At 36.8% G+C, this 23,451-nt stretch overlaps 1 protein-coding gene across 2 annotated transcripts in view; it reads right to left on the bottom strand.

Annotated features, from left to right (window-relative positions):
* CEP126 (centrosomal protein 126) overlaps window positions 1-23,451 on the bottom strand; it is a gene marked incomplete at its 3' end in the record, with an annotated part of 86,770 nt that overhangs the window by 22,371 nt on the left and 40,948 nt on the right. Inside the window, exons 4-6 of one of the 2 annotated variants that reach the window (XM_084250577.1) lie at window positions 19,133-19,229; window positions 8,982-9,180; window positions 6,057-8,166 (exon numbers count right to left, since the gene is read on the bottom strand). In XM_084250577.1, the coding sequence (XP_084106703.1) occupies window positions 6,057-8,166; window positions 8,982-9,180; window positions 19,133-19,229 (2,406 nt within the window). Of the gene's footprint in view, window positions 1-6,056; window positions 8,167-8,981; window positions 9,181-19,132; window positions 19,245-23,451 lie in introns of both variants that reach the window. The other variant, XM_084250576.1, reaches the window with a different exon arrangement.

Consider the following 23,451-nt stretch of genomic DNA (forward strand, 5'->3'; position numbering starts at 1 on the left):
ACCACAAAGATCCCGCCCCCCCAAAAGAAAGCTGGCTAGTAATAAAACATCCAATCTTTTAGAGTAAGGATAATAATTCTAGCTAATTTGTTAGCGCATTCGTAATTGCCGAGGCATTGTTCCAAGAGCTAAAGGCACTACTTTTCTTTACAGAAAAGAAATTAAGCCACAGGAGAGAATAATTGCCCAAGGTCACAAAGCCAGTAAAGAACAAAGCTGGGATTTAGTTTCAAGCAGCTGGACTCTAAAATCTGAAATTCAAGTTCTTACCCTCTATACAAATAATTTTCATTCTGAGTTGATCGCGTTACACTGAAAGAAAGGTATTTTGCACTGGGATTCAAGATGCATAGACAGCTTTGTCAAACTTATTTACACTTAAAATCTGATGCCCACTGGAAGTTTCTACTCTAGAACATTCTGATTCTAAAATTATCTTTTATTTAAAAAAGTGCTAGTCACCGTTCACTAACTTCATAAATCTTTAATAAGTCGTGACCTATAGTTTAAAAAGCACTGCATTAGTGCTAGTTCCGGCTGCTCCTGGCACCTCACCTCTGCCTCCTCTCCCGGACCTCAGCGCTCCTTTCCCGAGCACAGTCTCCGCAGCGCCAGCCCCAGCTGGGAGCAGTTTCCCTGCCTTTTGCACGTTTGCACCCCAGCATTTCCTGAGTTATATGGCCGTAGGAGGCCTCAGGAATGGATAGCTGTTTTCACATAAAGGAAAAATACACTCAAATCTTGTAGAAATGTCCAAACTAATAAATATTTTTATGAAGTTTTAAAATAGTTCACTTTAAAGATAGTTTTTAATAGAGGCAACTGTGACTTGGGTCTGATTTGGCTTTTTTCCTTCGGTTTGATTTGGGTCAACTGATTTTCACTTTCCGCTGAGGTTGCGATCATGTACAAATCGCTTCATTTTTCTATGTGGCCCAAAGTGTTCAGGTTGCAAACCCGGTTGAGATAGAGCTGGCTGTTATCTCAACATCACCCTCAGTTCCAGACTGACTAGGCGCCTAAGTCTTAGGACAGTTCGCTGTCATTCTACACCCTCTTGGGAAGTTCCAACCCTAGCATGTACTGCATTTCCAGATCGAGAACTTCCATTTTTATAAAGTGCACCATTAAGCACCATAGCTTGATTTCTTTGAATAAAGGGCAAAGCCGACAAATTTTATAATTGACCTCAGTACTTTAAGCTTTGTTGAAACCATTTTTACTTAATTTTGCAAAGTAAACCATTGTAGCTGACCTGTAATATACATAGTAGTTGACCTTTAAAAAGTTGTAAAAATACTGCTTTAACCAACCTGTAAATATTTCAGATAAACATTATATTCTTGTATATAAAAAAAAATAAAAAGCACTGCATTATGTTTATTACCACCCATATGCTAAATGTGCTTTATGCTATAGTTTCTAGTAAGATCATTTGGGTAGCAATAAAATTTCTATATATCAATAGTTTTATAAGCTTGGAATTGTTGTCCCCTAAATCTTACAAAGTTCCTCTTTTCTTTCTTTGAAGAACTTGTAAAAATACCTAAAATGAAAATTTCTTTGGCCATATAACTGCAGAGTCAAGATATTTCCTTTCCTTCAGCCTATTTGTAATTCTTTTGGAGTCAAGATCTAGCAACACTCTGTATTAGAGTGTCATTTATACTATAATCATTTGTGTTTCATTGTTCTTTGTGTAGATGTTCAATTTTGTTGATTGTAGATCGAGAACAAGAAAAGACACAGTATATGTTTAAAACTATTTGTGTATGGTTCCACTCACACACATAAACAATGCTATCTAATAGTTAGTACAATAGATGAGAACCTTGGTATTTTTGCAAATATAATATAGTTTGCACTAGCATCTCTGGTCAATTTCTAGTCTGATGTAGAAATTCTAGATATGGCAGTGTTACTACCAAAACTCAAAATAAAGCAAGTAATTTTCAATAAGTATTATATGCTTTTAAATTTGTAGTATTCTCAACTATAAACCAAAGGGAAAACTCTGAAAACATTCACAGAATAATTGCAGATCTAAGAAGTTAACTAGTTCAATCTCTTATTCAAGGATCTGGACATTCAATCTCTGCCTGAATAGTATAGAATGGGGAGCTATTATCCCAAATGGGCTTTATCTTTCATAGGTGGTGGTTGTAGCTCAAATCCTCTCTTATGTAATTTTTGCCCATTAAATTATTTTTTTTCTCCACATAATCCCTCACATTTTTGAGGACACAGCTACTATTTTTGAGACACAGTTACTATGTCTTTTAGGCTTGTACCACTTTAATTGGTCTTCAGACCCAAGCCTGTACAGCCTAGAATAATGTGGCACACAGCTATGCTTCCACAGATTCAGTTATTATTGGCTAAAATTATGTTAGTTTTATAAGAGCTAAGGGTAATAATAGGAGTAAGCTCCTATTATTCTTTTTCTTTGATTTAGTTTTGTATTTAAAAAAAAACAGTTGTCAAGATGGGTATCTCTCTTCTTAGAAATGTAAAATGAAAAAAGAATAAAGCCACAAATACATACAATCAAACTGAAAAGGAAAAGACCACATTAAAATGAACATTTATTCACCAAGAAAGTGAAACTACATATTACAAATTGGCAGAAAATAATTGCAACACGTATAACTGACAGAATCCTGGACTATATAAAGAATTTCTATTCAAAAAACAAAACAAAACAAAATCTAATAAAACAAAAAAACCCAAGATCAGACATTTCAAGAAGAGGAAATGCAAATAGCCCATAAACATACAACGCTCAGTTCATTAGTAACTGGAGCAACAGAATTGTTATAATTAGATACCACTTCTGACCCAGGTAGATTGAAAACATTAAAAAATCTGACAGAGCTCTGGTGAGCCTGTAGTAAAGGGAACTTTCACACATTGCTCTAGAAAAGTATTTCACATTACCTAATAAAGTTGAAACTACATATACCCTATGATCCAGCCACATGTGTATCAGACAAATAAAACTGTCCCCAGAATCATTACTCATAAAAGTAAGAAACCAGAGCAACCCAAATGTCCAATAAAGGGCAAAATTTTTTTGTATATTCATATAATGTAATGTGGTAGAATAATGAAATATGAAGTATTGCTAAATTAATCAGTAATACATCTAAAAAACCAAATTGGTTGAAAAAGCAAATTATAAATGAAATAATTGCACCTATGTGCTAAAAAATTAAATAATATTGCTTGGGATATATTCATAAAATTACAGTAAAATTATAAAGAAAAGCACAGAACCACTAACACAATTCTACTGATGGCTTCTATAAGAGAGGGAGAGGATGCAGTTGGGGCGAATCATGGGATTTCAATGATTCTAGTGATCTTTTATTTCTAAAACTCGGCAACAGGTACAAGGTCCTTATTAAGTTTTTAACTTGTTCTTAGATATTACATACATTCTTTTGTATTAAGATATACTTTTAAAATGGCAAAAAAACTTTAAAAAGTAAATTGAAAGCAAATACATGGCATCATGATTATATCTGTTAAACTGAAAACCTTATTAGTTTTGGTTTACATTTCAGCTAGTAAAGATGATTTTGAAAATTGATTCCCATCTTCCTTTGTAATTTTGTGCTCTCCACACACTGTATTGATCAATGTGCTATTTCTTTTTCATACATATCACTGAAAAATCTGTGGTTATTCATTTTTCATTTTATAATTTTTTTTATTTCCAGCTTGAGATATTGATACATAACATAGGTAAGTTTAAGGTGTATAATGTGAAGACATACATACATATTGCAAAATGATTACCACAATAAGGTTAGCTAACATCTCAATCCCCTCACATAGTTTTATTGTGTTTTTTTAGACAGCCAGGTAGCTAACATAGCTACCAGAGATACACTGTCTCCTTGCCATGCCACTTATACTATGTGACTTGTACAAATGATTAACCCTCTAAGTGCCTCAGTTTCCTGATGTATAACATGGAAGTAATATTATTTACCTCACAGAGTTATTGGAAGAATTACATTTTTCCATATGTGAAATGTGCTTAGAATAGTAACTAACACACAGTAATACAAATCTTTACCTAGAATAATTTGCTTCCATGAAATAAGATTTTTTTTAATCATCATTTTAATTTATAGATGAGAAAACTGAATCCTGGAGATGCACTGTCCAATAAGTAGCCACTAGTTGTTGGAGGCGGCCACACCGTGTAGTGAGCAGAGGGGCCTTGACCCAAGTCCCTAAGGCATGTGAAAACACATGTGTCTCGGAGGAAAACCTCTGAGTGACAGGACTTGGTGTTGAGAGACTGGAAAGTGACCTGCGTGGAGTCAGGCTTCTACATCTCCACAGTCTGAGAATAACAAAATGGAGAGACCCTGCGCAGTGAGCAGAAGGGCCTTGACCCAAGTCTTTAAGGCATGTGAAAACACATGCATCTCGGAGGAAAACCTCTTGGTGACAGGACTTGGTGTTGAGAGCCTGGAAGTGACCTGTGTACATCTCCACAGTTTGAGAATAACAAAAATAATGAGCGAACTTCCCAGGCTCTGGCTAGGGGGCGATAAGATTATGTGTGTGAGAACTAACCACCTGGTACCCTACTGTCTGAAGTAAATAGATAATAGTAAGAAAATAGACTAATCATTCATACATGTTATCATTATATGGTATGCTTTGATGTTACATCTGCTGCAATTAAAATAGTATATAATGAGCACTCAGACAATAAAGATTTACTGCATGTTGGACACAACAGTCCCCCATGCCTGATTTCCCTCCCCGTTGTGTCCCAGGTTCGGACTCACTAGAAGTCCACAACTAGTCACATTTTAGTATTTAAATTTAACTTATTTATGTTTTTATTTATTTAGTCTCTCCACCAAATCACCTGTGCCCATACTCCCTCTGCCTCCTTCCCCTACCCCTCCACCCCTTCTCATTCCTTCTGATTGCCATTATCTTCTTTTTGCGGAGTTCAAATATTTATTTCTTCTACTGTTTTTGTGCATTTTTTTTTTTTGGTATTTATATCCTCAGATGAGCAAAACCATCAAAAATCTGTTTTTCATTTGACTAATTTCACTCAACATAATCACCTCAAGGTCCATCCATTTTGTCCCAAATGCCACTATTTCATCTTTTCTTTTCTACTTTTATTTTATTGAGGTAACATTGGTTTATAACACTGTAGGTGACTCATATATAGGATCACACCTCTCCAGATGCACGTCTTCACACTACACCTACCGCTAGGCACCCACAGTCCTGTGCACTCTCTGCTGTGTTTTCCCCTTTCACCTCTTGTAGCCGTGATTCCACAGTTTTCTAGGATTTGTTATTGGTTTGGTTTTATCTGACTTTCTGTTTCTCTATATTACACATGCAAATGAAACTATCTCATAATTGTCTTTTTCCTTCTGACATTTCACTAAGCATTATTCCTTCTAGTTCCATCCATATTGTTGCAAATGGGAAGAGTTCATCTTTATTTTATAGGTGAACAGTATTCCATTGTGTATATACACCACATTTTTCTAATCCACTCCTCTGTCCTGGGGTACTTAGGTTGTTTCTATAACTTAACTTTTGTAAATAAGGCTGCAATGAACATAGGAGTGCAAATATCTCTTCAAATTACTGTATTGGCATTCTTTGGGTATAAAACTAGGAGTTTTTAATATTTTGAGAAACCTCCATACTGGAAAATTAGATTTTTTTTCTAAGGGTAAGAACACTGGAGCTATAATACAAAATCCTGACTCTGTTTTGAACCAGCTGTGTGATCCTGGGTTATATACTTTCATTATGTGTGCCAGTTTTCTCATCCATAAAATAGGGGGGTTTAAAATCAGCTGTATCTTTAGTCCTTTCTCATAATCAATTTTTTATTCTACCTATATAATAAGGGAAGTAAATTATTTCTATAAGGGTAAGTCATTATTCAACATTAGTATCTATAAAGTACACACTGTCATACTTTAGTAAGAAACATTTCACATTAATTCAAAGAGTTGCATTTTATCTATAAAAATACATACATTTATTCTTACCGGCAGTCTTTTCATTTTGACCTAAAGCATTATGCCGTCTTTTCCACAAGGTAATGGATTCTTTAGATCTAAGAGCCACAGAGTGATGGCTTTTGTCATGATCAGGACACCTTTGGGTACAACATAATGTCCTATCTTGATGGGCAACCATTTGAGTGCTACTTGGATGATTTGTTTTTGCTAAAGTTTGGCACTCAGAAGAATGATATGGTAGAGATGGCATCACATTGACTAAGTCAGAACAGACATCTGAGAATGGAAGATCAATTTCTTGATTCCACTGATTCAGTTCAGGTTCTGTTGGATGCACATGTTTTGAATTAAAACAGTCAGGTGTAATAAAATTCAGAGAATTTTCAGACTTTACTGATTGACACTGAGACACCTGTATCTTTTTAGCACTCCTAATATTTGAAGGAGATTTAGGAGGAGGATGAGGTACAATTATCTTACCCTGAGCTTGTAAAAATGTGTTGGCTTTGTTTGCAGACTGTGGTTGAATAACAGTGCCTTTTCTGTTTGTGTATATAAAGCCTGGTTGGACCTTAGCAGATCTTGTTCTTCTAATTACTTTTGCTCCACAGTTTTGTAGAGTTTTCTCAGTTTTAGAGTCACCACTAGGGGCTTGACTTTCCTCCTTTTGTGAAGCTGACCAGGCTTGTTTAGCAATATTATAACCTGAAGGTATAAAAGTGTTCCAAGGCACAAGGTCTGTTCCAGATTCTCCTAAAGTACTGACATTTTCAGAGACAGAATCATCTGTGGGCTTTTTCCTATCAGCAGAAGTTACAGCACAAGCAGGAACTGCAATCATGTTGCTGGCAACACCACTTTCACTTTGAATGTGGAATGGTTGAGACCACTGTTGTGATATTCCTATTCTATTTTTCAGCGAATGATTTTCTTCAGCATTTTTTCCTATATCTCCAGTTTCATCAAACCACCTCAGTTTTTTAATAGTCTTTGGGATTTCTTCAAATTTCCCTTTTTCTTTTGTTAATTCAATACTATCTCTGATAGTTGCTGCTTTCTGATTTCCTAACTTAAAGCCTTGGTTTATAAGTAGTGCCTTAAAACAATCATGTTCATATTTAGAGTCTTTCTTTAAAATACTTTTAAGAAACCTCACATCATCTCTCGCATGAATGTTGTATTCCAATTTCTTGTGCTCACCAAATAAGTCACAATTAGATAATGATGTTGATGTTTCCAATATTTTTTGTTTTTTATCTTTTGACTCAGAGTTGTGAGGTATACAAGTGGCTTCAAAATTGTCTGAAAATAAAAAAAACTCTTGTTTATTACAGTTAAGATATTTTATATTTTCATCTTTAACATCTTTCAATTCCCTTAATTTATCAGAACACTGCACTGGGTTCATTTCTTTTATACGTCTACTGTTCTTTGGTAAAGGCCTAGCTGATTGTGTACTAGATGGCAAAGCTAAAAGTGTTGCTGCGGGTACAAATGAAGTAGGAGCTGAAGTAGTTCCATCTTCTCGAGTTAATTCAGGATATTTCTCTTGGTCTGAAAATGAAGTCATTTCCTGGGGTAGAGAATGTGGAGTGGTCCAGCCTTTGCTGCATTTAAAGATTGGGCTTTCAGTAACTAATGGTCTTTCCCTTTTGAGTGCTCCGGAAGTGAAGTCAGTTGTCCTTACTGTGCTAGTTTCAGAGATCTTTTCCATATTTTTATCTTGTACAAATATGGGTGGATTATCTACAGAGGCTCCTGAATTATTAGTGGTATTTGTGGCTCCTTGCATAGTACTACTCAGGGCAGATGAATTTTGCTGTTTAGTATTAAAACGTTCACATGAAGGTTTACTTAAAACATCTGAGAAAGGTGTGAAAGTCTGAGTCTTTGGATCATCTAATTTGACAAGCCAATTATTTATATGTTGAGTTTTAGAGAATGACAGTTTATCTTCATCAAAGCAGCTTAGATCAGTTGATTGCAGATTTGCTGATTGGAAGGAATTCTGCTGGATTGATGGAGAAGGCTCCTTATTAATTGTTAAATATATTTTTTCATGTTCCCCAGCCTCAAGACTGTCTATACTTGAGAGGGTTTCAGAATTTGTTATCTGATTAACTTCATCACAAAATTTCTGAAAAAGCAAGCAAACAAACTTTTTTATAGCTTAGAAACCTTTAATTGCTCAAATTAATGACACAACACACCATTGAGCAGAGTCCAATTTTCTCTGGCACACAAAATAGAGTAAAATGACTACGGACAGTGTAGGTATGTAAATACTCAATATTCCTAGAGGGGTCTCAGAGTGAAAAAGAGGGAGCTAGTAAAGACTTGTAATAAAGTGTGTTGGCCTTAACTTCTATGCTGAAAGTAACTACCCAAATACTCTACCATGGTTATAGCTTGGAAAAAAATTTTGCTGTTTCTATTCCACTCAAAGTAGGGAGTTTCTTAAAAGTTTCAAATAGCATGTGCAATTCTGAAAAAACAATTATTTACAAGTGGTATTTTTTTCTGAAGCCATCACTGGAATTGAATGAGGCCAGTGTGGGCTTCCTGCTGGTAGAGCTGCATCTTTTTATTGAAATTATCTCATGGTCCATGTGGTAGAGCTCTCATGCTGACTGCATATTAGAATATTACATTATACTTTCAAATAGAGTTCATGTTTGTCAGAAACCACCTTTATAAAGTATATTTTTCTAAATATAAGAGAAGGAAAAAGTGACAGAGGAAACAGAGATTAAAATGAGTGAAAGGTAAGGAAAAAATTAAAAAAATTATTACCCTAACATTCATGATGAATTTATGTGGATCGACCCACACTCTCTCTAATAGCCTACCATTGACGAATGACATACATTTCTTTAGTGGAGAACACTGAAAAAATGGGACAGAATTATTATTAGATGTTAAAATGTTAGTCACATATTTATAATTTCATACTTGCAAACTGCTCAGATGTTGATCTTCTAGGAGTTTCTGAGTTTCCTCTAGTTTAAGCTGGAATACATCTTTGTTCATGGACAAGTCTGTCCTGCTGTTTTCCTTCATTTCTTTATCACAATTGATTTTGAATGAGTGATGTTTCTGATGCTTGTAGTCACATTTTAACAATGATGAAGGCAAGGCATTATTTATAACTCTGTGAACCACACATAAAAGAGGTTTAGTACATTTCAATGAAATTAATTTCTTTCTATATGCACATAAAAAACACACTTATGTAATATGGGTGTGTATGGTGTGTGTGTCCAGATAATCACATATAAGGATATTGGAGAAATATACAGGCCTAGTAGGACAGGAATTCCAGGCAGTCAATTGTAGAATAAAAATGTATGTGGGATTACAGTGCCAATAAAGTACTTCCCCTTCATGTAGGAATGCCCAGTTATTCATGGCTTTGGTTAAGAAATCCTATTTCTCTATTGCTTGGGATAGATATAGAAGGAATTTCTGTAGCTTTGTAAAGTAGGTCCTCAATTATTTAAGAGGATTCCTCACTGGATAGTAATATAATGCATTACTCTTAGTTCTAAGTTAATGTCATGACTGGTAGCTGTTCCTCTAATCTTAGAGTAGGCAGGAATTTCCATTCTGTTTTACTAGGTGAAATAGAGGATATCCAGACATTTCTTTTCAGTTGTATCACACATATAAGCATGTTTTTCATGCTACAGAAGGGTACTCTTAATGTAGAGTTTACTTTTAGTGCCACTACTAAGGGGTATCACCAAAAAATTATTTATGGATTACATCATTTTCTACTAGAATTTTGCATCTTCTGAAATGTTATAGCATGATACATCTCAGTACATGTAAAAGTGAAAGACAAAGAACAAAGGAAGATGTGGGGTCTCTTATTTGAGGATGAGGTGTATTAAATAGCTGATTACTGCTGCACTAGACCAGTCATGTGAATCTCAAGGGCGTTTTTCCCTGATTCAGTTTAATTCAATTATCCAATTCAATGAGGATACAAATGTTTTGAAAGGTGACCCATGGCCACCTGCAACAGAGACCTATCTCCAATACCCATATATATCTTTATTTGGACAGACTGGAATAATCAGTTACCAAATTGCTGACTATCCTTCTGTGACCACAGAGAGAGCAGGGAGAGCAAGAAGGTATTCAACAATAGTTCCTGGACATTGAGAGATTATTCATCTCTTCATTTTAGGCTTTCCTGTGCTCATATAATCCCCTTCAATCGCCCTTCCCAAACGAAATAAAGCTAAATCTACAAAATATCTAATGAACTCGATTTATTTACCTTTAAAGTTGTCGTCTCTCAACTTTTTCTTCTCTATTTCTTTCTTCTCTACTCCACTTTCTTCTCTTCTCTTCTCTACTTTCTTCCCCCAGTGAGGAGGATTGAAGGGATGGATAGGAATGAAAGGAGATGGGCAGACAGAAAGAGAGGGAGACTGAAGCATGGGGGGAAAGGAAGAAGAAATCATAAAGGAAGAAGAACAAGGAGGAATTGGAGAGGGAAAATCTAAATAAGTTAGAGGCAAATGTGGAGAGGGAGATGAATGCAATGGAGAGGAAAAAAGAGGGACAGGTAGAGGCAAAGATGGAGAGGTAGAAGAGGAAAGTGAAGGAGAGGAAAGGCTGGATGAAGAGGAAGAAAACTGCATAGAAGGAGAAGATGACGTGGAGGAAGGAGATGAAGACAAAGAAGAGGCTGGAGAATGACAGGGAGGTGGAAGGGAGAGCACTGAGGCAGGTGGATGGTCTACAAAGGCCTGGGGCAGATTTGACAATGTTGTGGTTTGTGGAATAGACTGTTGGACTGGCTGGAAAGAATCTAAGCTAGCAAAATGTTCAGGTAACGGAGCAATATAAGAAAGAGTAGGGACTGATTGATGAGGGGGATGACTGGACAAACAGGAAGGTTTCAAAACAGGAAGAGCTTCCAAAGGGGATGGGGAAGCAACCAGTCGAGCTGGAAGGGAACGGCGAACAAGGGCAGGCGTTAGAGTGGCTGGGGTAGAACGCTGTGTTGGAAGGACATTCTTGGGTCTGAATGTTTTGTAAAATAACTTATTTTGTGAGTCGGGATCAGGAATTGGAGAATTTTGGGGTGGGTGGGGTAGGTGGTCAGGTGGGCGAGAAAGAATTGGGGCTGGTAGACGAGGGAAACCACTAGAAAAGCTGGGAGTAACTGGGGCTGGAGGGCGAGGAAGATATTTGATTGGGTTGGACAGCAGTGGGGCTGGTAAAAAGGCCTTTGGCCGTGTGGAGGGGTCAGACGGACAGACAGGCAAGGTATTGAGTTGGCGTGTTGAAGAAACAGTTGGATAACTAGGTAGAATTTGGGAATAGTGGGATAGCAATGGGGCCCGAGAAGGAGACAGCTGATCAGGTAAGTAGGGATCAGGTGTGGAGACAGCTGGACAGGCAGGAATGGATCTGCACAGGTGGAAAAGCATTTGGACAGGCAGGTAGAGAGATAACCTTATTAAGATGGTTTTTCTTATTTATTGGGCTGCCTCTAGGCTTTTGATACATATTATGTTTTGTTCTCAGGGTCCATGAATAATCTTTGAATCAACCAATGTTCTCTCGCACGGGCTGAGAGAAATGTACATAGTTTATTCAGGTTCCCCTTTTCTCATTCCTTGCTCTTGAACACTTTCACCTCACAGAACTCTGACAGCCATAGAGATAACAACTACAAGCTGGACAGTCTGGTTTAAAGTACTGGTACAAAGGGCAAACAGAGGTCAAACAGACCACTGTTCAGTTCTAGCCAGATTTTTCAGGACAGCATGTAGTTCAGAGTTGACTGTCTCACCACAAATATATGGATATTGGAGATAGATATCTAACATCATTTTAAAGTACAAAAATGTAATATGGGGGAAAACATAGCATCTTTTGCTCTATATCTACCAGAATGGCAAGTATAATATCTTTGTGATTAGAGTTTGGCTGTAATGGAAGACTTATTATTTATATATATATTTTTTAAAGATTTATTTTATTTATTTATACAAGAGCCAGGGTACAGGCCAGATGAGCGGGAGGGTGATAAGATTCACCAGAGACAGAGCAGGGAACAGAACAGGCAGACTGACAAAATACACTGCTGAGGGGAGCAGCAGGCGAGACAGGAGAGGTCTGCTGAGCCATGTGGGACCCTCCCCAGCTGGCTGGGATCGAACCAGCACTGCAGAGGCTGCGGACAGCTTCCCAGAGTGGTGCTCAACCACCTGCACCACCAAGGGAGGCCCTATTATTTATATTTTTAATGTTTTAATTTAATTTAATGTATTAATATTCTTATATCTCATTATTTCCTGAAGAAGCTTCGATTTTCCTATAGACATATTCTCTGATTTTTCATGAGGCTTGAACATTGAATACCCTCCATTTTTTCATACATTCTTTTCTCCTTTAGATTATTACATTACCATCACCTTAAATTATTTTAATCTATCACCAATATTTTCCACATTAGAGCAATTGTTATGAGTACTGATATAACTCCACTCTTTGGAAGCTCCCTGTTTCTTGGCATTACTTTACCCTCAACACATTTTAACTTGATATTCTACATTTGTATAAAATACACTCTGTATTTTTAATATGTCAGCAACTTAATATTTGTAGCTTAATTATATTTGCTATAAATATTTCTTTTTTTAGTATATATAAGTATTTCTAATAACACCTGAGCCTTAATATTCTAAGACATCTTACTTATATAGCATTTGATAATTTATGTAGCACAGTCACACAAATTATTTAATACTGTTACCTATGGACAGAAGTTCAACTTTTTAATAAGTAAACAATAGTGTTCTCTATAAATTATATATATTTGCTGTCTACCAAATACATAACATCTGCATGTACATATATAGATAAAGGTATCGTGAAGTTGTAGTTATAATGGTATATTACAATAATGACATGAAAACTATTCTAATTTAGAATGGAGGATTTCTCATAAAACAAAGATGATGTGTATTACTCAATGGCTCTACCACAGATCTGGTCTAGTGGTAACTATTTGCTAAGGGAAAATCAAAGTGGTTCTGTCTCTTTCTTCTAAGACTTTAAGGAACACTGTTGAACAAAACAAGTCTATCCTTTAATTCATAGCACAGAGGAGATTTTTTTAAATTGAAAATATGTGATAGCACAAAAGATAACAACTGGTGTACAGAAACAGAAAAGTGAGAGTAAAAAGAACCTGCATTCAAAGATGCATGTTACTTTTATACTAAATGTTGTGACTTTTTTTTTTTAATCACTCTAAATTCCTCCTAGGGCCCCCATCTGTCATTTTTCTTTTTCAGACAAGCTTTTCTATAAGTACTCTAGAATTAGTTGCCTTTCTGCCTCAACTTCCACTAGCTCGTTAACTCACTCTACCTGGCTTCCCCCTCTACCACATCAGTGTACAGCTCTTGCTAGCAATCAGCTCACTGTCCAGTAACTGACCACTTCTTGACCACCATCTTTCTTGACTTTAATTCCTTTGATTTCCATACCATCAGGCTTTCCCGACGATGTTCCCTTTCAGGGTATTTCTTGAATTTATCTTTCTTTGTTTATCATTTATAGGCTGGAATTTTAAAAAGTTAAATGACCCTCTTCTTTGCTTGCTCTACATACTCTGAGTAATCTTATTTGTACTGTCTGTGTGCTCTCATCTACATTTGTATGAGTAAAGAGTTACCAATTCTGTTCTTCTCTGTGAATCAATTCAACTTTGGGTTAACTTTCTAAATCTTTTCCCCTGGATTGTTAGTAGGATTTGAGTTACTTATGGTAAAATGATCCTTCAATAGTAAATTGCATCAGGACTGAAAGGATTGTAAATAAATCACAAATATCTATTAGGAAGCTTTGGGTTGTTGTGAATATGATTATTTTTATAACTGAATGTGTTTCCATGGACCTGAATGTTATTCATATGGAACCATTACAACATAAGGTTTCTCATCCATCGTGATCTTATTTCTTTACAGCGGAACTATCAATTGTAGGGAGAGGGATATAGCAAAGATTAACTCTTAACTGCTCTGAGGTCTGCCACAAGGGCTCCTCTTATTAAAGATCATTGTCTGTTGGCAAGTAGTGTTTTCTGTCCTGCCTACTGTCATGGAAGATTGATTGATTGGCTGAACTAAGGACCATCATTGGTTGAGACTGAATCACAGATTTAACTTCATTCATCAGCCACTATCACATTTATATTCATGGACCAGATTTCTTACCACAAGAACTGGCTCCTGAACATCCCTTAAGTGTCTCTGACTCACAACTTAAGCTCCTTTCAGTTACTCCCTCTCCTAAACCTATTCTTCCTTAACAGACCTTATTTTGAGCAATAGTTTTACTATCCAGTCACTGACTAAAGCCAATCTCCGAAGTTATGCTTGACTCTTCCCAATCACCCTCTAGTTCTTAAACAGTTAAACCATGCTGATTATTTCTCCTAAATAGCTCTCAAGTTTTCATTTTCATGAACTGAAATATCACTTTACCTGATTTTTCCACATTTAATGTTTCTGATTCTGGCAATATTTCCAAGATTTGAATACTGTATGCTTGCTTCAAATCTTTCAGTATGTGTTTTTAGGACAAACTGCTAAAGGCTCTTCATGATTTAACTTATGGCCTCCTTTCCAACCCACTGATCTGCTCCCAACTTCTCTTCTCATTGTACACACTAGCCAAATCAAATCATTTTCAGCTCCCTTAACACATCATGTCCCCTCATGCCTTTTCACATACTACTTATTACCTCTGTCTGGAGTTCCTTCTCAATGTTGTCTCTGATGAATGTCCTCATCTATTAAGTTTAAGGTCACATATTCACTTACATCAGTGATATTTCTCTATTCAAAATATTTATTGAAAACCTCCAAAATGCAGAGCACTGAGCTAAGCACTATAGGAAATTATCTGCATGTATAAGATTGGACCATTGTTCTTTAGAATATTAAAGTCTGGTTGGGAGACATACTTAAAAACCAAACAACATATACAGCCATAATTTTCAAATTTATTTCTATAGCTTTGACCTCCCACTTTATCTTAGGTCAAATTGTTTTTATACACTTCTGCTTGGATATTTATCCCTTCAACTCCAAAGATTCAAATGAAATTTAGTATGAACTTGCCAAACCTGTACCCTTTTGTCATGTTACTTTTTATTTTTAAAGTCATCAGATGCCAGGGCCTCCCCTAGTGGCGCAGCGGTTGAACACTGGGCTGCAAAGCTGCCTGCAGCCTCTGCACCACCAGTTCGATCCCCGGCCACCAGCGAGGGTCCCACATGGCATGCAGACCTCTCCTGCTGTGCCCACTGCTCCCCTCAGCAGTATATTTCGTCACTCTGCCTGTTCTGCTTCCCACTCTGGCTCTGGTGAATTCTCTCACCCTCCCGCGCTTCTGACTGTACCCAGTGCTTGTATAAATAAATAAATATATCTTTAAAAAAAAAAGTCATCAGATTCTCTCAATCAACACTTAAAATTTCAGCTCCTTTAGATTTTTTTCTTCTTTTCATTTTCTTTATTCCATCATATACTAAATTTATAATATCTTCTTTCCCTGAAATCTTTCTATTTTCTATCGTTCTTTTTTACTGTACTACCACCCTTCTAACAGAAGTCCCTTTAAAGATTTATTTATTTATTTATACAAGTAGTGGGTACAGTCAGAAGTGTGGGAGGGTGAGAGAATTCACCAGAGCCAGAGGGGAGAACAGAATAGGCAGACCAACGAAGTACACTGCTGAGGGGAGCAGCAGGCGGCAGGAGAGGTCTGCACGCCATGTGGGACCCTCGCCTGGTGGCTGGGGATCGAACCGGCGCTGAAAAGGCTGCGGGCAGCTTTGCAACCCAGCGCTCCACCACTGCGCCACTGGGGAGGCCCTAACAAAAGTCCTTTTAAACTGATGACTGGCTCCTCCTGATTTTCCTACCACTCATCTCTCCATACTCCAATATTTTATTTGATCAACTTTCTTAAACTCCAATTTCTCTGCAGTGCCATTTCTCTACAGTGTGAAAGGCATTTTCATTCATTCTTCTCTCTCATCCTTTCCTCTTAACCACTCAAAATGGTGGTTCAGATATAGCTTTTTCTCATTATATAAAATAGTACTACTCCAGTTAGGCAGTCATGAGCTATCCTTTAGATTATCCTACTTATTTTCTCTAGTCTTGCCTCCAACTTTTCTGTCCCTTTCTTTTTTTAATTCTTTTTTTTCTTTTATGCATACAAGAGCTGAGATACAGGACAGAGGTGTTGGGGGTGAGAGGATGCAGCAGAGACAGAGTGGGGAACAGAACAGGCAGAATGACTGAAGTACACTGCTGAGGGGACCAGTGGGTGAGTCAGGAGAGGTCTGCTGCGTCATGTGGGTTGCTCCCTGGCCGGCCGGGGGATCAAATTCGTGCTGCGGACAGCTTCATAGGTTGCGTCTTAACCCCTTGCACCACCAGGGAGGCCCCTCTGTCCCTTTCATTCTCCAACATTCCCATCAATTATCTATCTAAATAGAGAAAATTATATCACTCTGCTTAAAATTCTCCACTGGCTCTCTACTAGTACTAGAATAAAGTTCAAACTTCCTAGCTAGATGGATAAGCATTTCACATCTGATCTTAATCGACATTTCTAAATCATCTCCTGTACTTCCAGCAACACATCTGACAGTCTGCCATTCTTTGGGGTCTGTGTCTGCTACAATACTGTAGGCGTGAACATGCCTAAACCCAAACTATGCTTCCTTATTAAGCAACTTGTATTCATCCTTGAAGTTGTATTTTTCCAACTTCAAATTTTGTACTTTGTCACTTTGCTAATATTTGTAACACCCACATTATGCTTATTACATGTGTATTACAATGCAACTGCCATTCCACAATATTACAATGTAACTGCAAAACCTTCTTAAGCAGAGCACCACACCTCACTCATATGTAAACCATGCTAATCAATGCCCAGCACACAGTAGGTACCTACCACTTTCCTTCTAGCCTCCTTACCTCTCTAGATTACAATTTATCAGTTTGACATCCATATAAAAGAAGATAAGATCTCTCCCATCTTAAAGCAAAAAAAAAAAAAAAAAAAAAGGCTGTATCTTAGCCCTACATCCCTCTGGTTATTGTTATCTTTTCTTTCTTGTTTTTTAATTCTTTTCAATTCATTGCAATCTCTTTTCTGTCTTCACCCCTCCACTCAAATTCCTCTTACAAAAGGTGCCAATATGACTTTTTGGTTGTGAAACATAGCTCACATGCTATTGGGTATGCTCTCTGCCCTTCCAGATTCACTTTCCACACTTCTCTCCACTTGTCTTTCTGCTCAGCAGTAACAAAATGATCTCTTGCCTTTGGATTTATGGCAGGCAGTAGCAAGAAATGGGATTGAGAGAGGAGAGAGATTTTGCTCGTTATTCCTCTGGCTTCCTCTCTGCAGGGCTTGTCCAGCAGTGGCACTGTGCCTCTGTGCAGGTCCACTGCTTGCCTAGCATCCCTCCTCTACCACTACAGCACTATTCAGCGCACGTCTGTGGTAGTAATGCTTACTGTGCTGCCAGTCTGGGGGTAATTCACCATCTTTGTTGGCTTCCCGGTCCCTTTATCAACTTCTTCTCAGTTAGGCCTTTTAAATTTGTCACTTTTATCTTGCCAGTATCCTAATACAACTTTTTATGTTACTTATTCCCCAGGAGCCATTTGATATCTGTACAACACTTTTGTCCCAGGAACTCTGTCCTTCATTCATTTCCATACACTAACCTTGCGTAGTCCTATATCAACCACTCTAACTCTTCCTCTTATTTTTGCCCCACTTCCATAAATGTTTCTATTCTTCAGTGTTCAACCCCAGTTCAGTTTTGACAGAAATGGCCCCTGTTTTGTCCATTATTTAATCCATTATTCACACTTGTTCACAATAGATTGGAATGAGATACTGAAATAGAAATGTTGATCTCATTACCCATCTGCTTAAAATCTTTTACTAACTCTTCTTAAACTCTCACAGTAAAGTTTATATTTACCCCTCTAATCTCATATCTAGCCAAGCTATTGTTATTTTGCATTCTCTGATTCAGCTATACTTTTCCTTCCAGAATACAGCACCCTTTTGATTACACTTGGCCTTTGCACATGCTCATCTCTCTGTTTAAAAAGCATCTACCCACTTGTTCCATGATCAACTCCTATTTTCTTCAAAGCTTTGCTGAAGGCCTTTCCGGAACTTCAATGAAAATTGAGGGGATGAAATTGTTCTTAGCTTTTAACTAATAGTCCTAAGAGAACTATTAGTCACAGGAATTCTAAACACATAACTTAGTAAATAACATTATATACAGGCAAAATCTTAATATAATTTATTATTTGAATTGTAGAAATCTTTATATAAATAAGTATTAAGTATTATTATCACCACTCCTTTGGTTATACTTTTTGGGCCATTATTTTACTTCTCTTTTATATTATGAACTTGGGATAGTATTTTACAATATCTTATTTCTCCATATCCCCTTTATTGTGGGGATATGCCTGATGTACTACTATACAGGTAGCACTTTCAATAAACATTTTGAATAAATAAATGGAAAATAAAAATGTCAGGGGATAACCTGTGATTGACTGGCCCAACCTGTTGCTTCTAGATGATTCATTTAAGCTAACCTAGAGAAGAACCAGGAGATCCTGAAGATTTTTCAAGACATAAGGAAGTATTTTCAGTGACCAAAAACCCCTTTCTACCATAGAGTTACTCCTTTTATCTAAGTTTATATGACTACAATCCAACACAAGGTTTTCTTCTGGGTAAAGATGACTAACCAATATTATCAAATGGTTTTATATAGTTTGCAAGGAAATTATTCAACAAAAATACTACATTGTAATGGCAAAGACTATAAATTAGAATTGTGCCTTATACTTCAAGCAATTTACATTCCCCTCAATTTAATATGTGAAAATAAAACAGTAAATTCTAAAACTGAGATGATAATTCATGAAAAGTATAGACACTCACCAACAAGAAAGCTATAAATATTACATATTAATAATTACACATAATAATGATAAATTACTTACCTCCAATTTATTGTTGGTCTGTGGGAAGAGGGAAGGTTTACTTCTGATTTTAAGGTGGATTCCTGGATTTGTTTGAGGGCCTCTTCTAAAGGAGGAACTGGTTTTTGAAAAACTAGGGGGATAATAAAGAAAGGTCAAATAATACAGAATCACTTCCTCTTCAATGGTCTCCTCATATATGCAATTTAACTGGTCAATGATACAAAATATTACTTTAAAACTTTTTAAAAAGAAATTAGTGTAGAATATCATGTTTTAAATTTAGATATCTAATTCTCAAAGAGAAACTTACCTCAAAAGTCTCATCACCAATTTTAAGAATATTTATCTTGAAAAAAGAAACTTTGAGAATTACCCAGGTGCTTTATTCTGGCATGTAAACCCATCTATATTTGATTTCATAGTTCCATAAATTTCTTTTTTTTCCCTAAAGATTTATTCATGCATGCAAGAACTGGGGTACAGGCCAGATGCGCCAGAAGGTGAGAGGTTTCACCAGAGACAGAGCAGGGAGCAGAACAGGCAGAATGACTGAAAAACACTGCTGAGGGGAGCAGCAGGCTTGACAGAGAGGTCTGCTGCACCATGTGGGACCCTCGCCGGGAGACAGGGATCAAACCGGCACTGCAGAGGCTGCGGACAGCTTCATAGAGCTGCGCTCAACCACCTGCGCCACCACGGGAAGCCCAGTTCCATAAATTTCTTTTGAAATTCACAAATATCCAAATATCCTTATTAAGAAAAGATATAAAAACACCAACTAATGTTATTGAGCACTTATTGTTACTCATTGTTACAGACATTACTTTGAAGCATTTTATCAGTGTTAACTAATTTCATGCTGAATATAACCTACGAGGCAGAGGCCATTTGAATCTCCATTTTGCAACTGAGGAAACAGAGGCACAGAGAAGGTAATTTGTTCAAAGTCATATATCACGTTGACAATCATCTACGCGTTACTCTGCACAACCTTTAATTCTACTCTACTTCCCATGCGGACTCCCTGTCTCAGTTTTCCACTGCACCTTTGGTACTCAACCATATTCAGCTTCTCATACTTCTTGAAATACTCTTTTCTCCTTCTTTGAGTACAAATGTAGGTGTCTTTTATGAGTATCACTTTCCCTGTGGTCTTGTTGAGTGGAGACTTTGTTTTTCTCCAATTGCATACTATAAATAACTCAAGGTTTGGAGTTTGGAGATAGAAAAGGTAATTTTCTAGCTTTTCAATGACACCTCCAAATCATCTTTCCTCCTCTCTCCTTAAAAAAAAAGCCATGTTGATTAAAGAACTAGACATAAGACCTGAAACCATAAAATATATAGAAGGAAATATAGGCGAAACACTACATTACATGCACCTCAAAGACATCTTTACAGACACATCACCCAAAGCAGTGATAGTGAAGGCAAAGATAAACAGTTGGGACTACATCAAATTAAAGAGCTTCTGCACAGCAAAAGAGACAATAACAAAAACAAAGAGAAACCCCACTGACTGGGAGAACATTTTTGCACATAACACTAATGATAAAGGACTGATCACAAAAATCTACAAAGAGCTGATGAGACTCAACGAAAACAAAGAAAATAATCCAGTCGAAAAATGGACAGAAGAGCTAAAAAGAAACTTCTCTGAAGAAGAAATGCAAATGGCCAACAGGCATATGAAAAAATGTTCAACATCACTTGTAATCAGGGAAATGCAAATCAAAACTACAATGAGATACCATCTTACACCAGTGAGAATGGCACATATTAAAAAAACCAGCAACAACAAATGTTGGCGAGGGTGTGGAGAAAAAGGAACTCTCCTGCACTGTTGGTGGGAGTGCAAACTGGTCCAGCCACTATGGAGAGCTGTGTGGAGATTTCTTGACCTATTAAACATAGAGCTTCCATATGATCCAGCAATTCCACTCCTAGGTATTTACCCAAAGGACACAGAAACATCAATTCCAAAGAGCACCTGCACCCCTATGTTTATAGCAGCACTATTTACAATAGCTAAGCTATGGAAACAACCCAAATGCCCAAAATAGATGACTGGATCAAGAAGATGTGATACATATATACCATGGAATATTACTCAGCATTCCAAAAAGATAAACACATGCAATTTGCAGCAACATGGATGGCGCTGGAAGGGATCATGCTCAGCGAAATAAGCCAGAAAGAAAAAGAAAAATACCAGATGGTCTCACTCATAGCAGGAATCTAGAAAACTTAAATAAGAGACCAGGAAAAAGAATAACTATAAGAAAGAAAATATCAAAATCAACAAACAACTATGAACTAGAGACACTCTATGGGGGGTGGCGGGTGGGGAAAGGAGGGATGGGGGTCAAATAAGGGGGTTGTAATTGTATGGGGAATATAAAAATAAAATTAAAATAAAATAAAATAAAATAAAAAATCCATGTTATCACACTTTTGGAGTATTAAAAAATTTGTGGTTTATTTTAAATGTTTAAGGAAATCCAGGATATTATTATGTATGGATTATTTGAAACTTGAACTGTAGAGACAGTCCATTTCCCAAATCCCAGAGGGGTGATATACAAGTAAACAATGCACAGTTGTGGGGTAGTTTACTGGATATGCAGATTATTAAGGACCAATCCTCTTGAGTCAAATACTATCAACTTAAATTGACTACAGTGACTATTTTTCTAATTAGCATACTCAATGTCCAATTGGGTTTTTATTGGTGTAAAAAATGGCTTTCTTTTGTTGAAATTAAAGGCATTCAAGACAAGTGAACTTTCCTGAACACATTTTAATCACTCGCTACAATAGCAAGAATAGAAAATAAGAAACTTATGGATGGCATTTGAGAATTGATCTCCAATCACTCAGATTCAGTGATTAATGTATGAATATTTCTGATTGTCCAGTGGGAGAATGCACAGAGTTCTCTGTGCGCTTATTGATTTTTGAGTGGCCCTTATATGTAAGGTATAGTCAGAGCAGCTAAAAGGACAAAGATCTATGACTTTATTGTTTACTATACAAGTTGTTCTTTTTTCTTTTCTTTTAAAGATTTATTTATTTATGCATACAAGAACTGAGGTGTATGTAGACAAGGGGTGTAGGGGATGAGAGGATTCACCAGTGGCAGAGTGGGGAGCAGAATAAGTGTATCTGCTGAAATACATTGCTGGGGGGAGCAGCGGGAGACACAGGAGAGGTCTGCAGCATCATGTGCGTTAGCTCCTTGGCTGGGGATTGAACTCATGCCCAGTGGAGGATGGCTGGCAATAGCTTGACGGTACTGAGACTTTAACCCCTATGCCACTAGGTTGCATGAATTGCTTTGTGTTTGCCTTGCTAATGAATGCCTAGTTCTGCTAGATTATAGTTTAAGACTCGCCCTTATTAACCCTCACCACTTGTTATCTATCAAAGAAAGAACTATGTCAAAACTAACTTAGGTCAACTCACAACTACCCATTATATTGCTTGTCATTGTTATCTAGCAATCTCCTGGTCACCACCTTTTGTTCAGTAACATAATATAAGCCTACATTTTATAAGTACTTATTGTGTAATAAGGTTTATCCATATCATTTAATCTACTAGCTCCAATCCTATCTGAAACTCCCAATCTGTTGTCCTCTAAAGCCAGGGAAAAAGACAGCTATCATGCATACCTGGTGATCCCTTTGTTTAATTCTCATAAATTTCAGAATAAACTAAAAAGACCATTAAACAAGCAGTTGTCTGTAGTTTTTCTTAGCTTTGTTCATGCTTGTCACTCATAGCATTAAATTTTCTTAAACTATTAATTCAACATTTAATATAGGTAGTATAAATAAGCATATGGCTCAGAAATAAAAATATGATACACATTTTGAAGTTTTGTTATCATCAGTTATTTGTGTATTCGTCCCCTGTCTGTGCAAATACAAACAATATAAATTCTAATTTTCCCCTTTTCTCACACAGATGGCAGAATATTATGTATAATGATATTGACCTTGTTTGTATACTTAACAATATTTCATGGAAATCAGGGATTGACTCAGGTTATGAGAATATAGGAATGCTCACCCAGGTGTGAGAATATAAAACTTATACACTTTGGAATGATTTGTGATACTAATTTACTAAAATTAAATGCTAAGTTTTGTTTTTACTACTCTTTTTTTTAAAAATAGAAGCATGTTTTTATTTATTTATTTGTTTGTTTTGTTTATACATGCACTGGGTACAGTCAGAAGCGCGGGAGGGTGAGAGAATTCACCAGATCCAGAGCGGGGAGAGGACCGAAGTACACTGCTGAGGGGAGCAGCGGGCAGCAGAGCAGCCGGGGG

The sequence above is a fragment of the Talpa europaea genome (genome assembly GCF_964194135.1).
Source record: "Talpa europaea genome assembly, chromosome: 12".
In the NCBI taxonomy this organism is placed as follows: domain Eukaryota; kingdom Metazoa; phylum Chordata; class Mammalia; order Eulipotyphla; family Talpidae; genus Talpa; species Talpa europaea.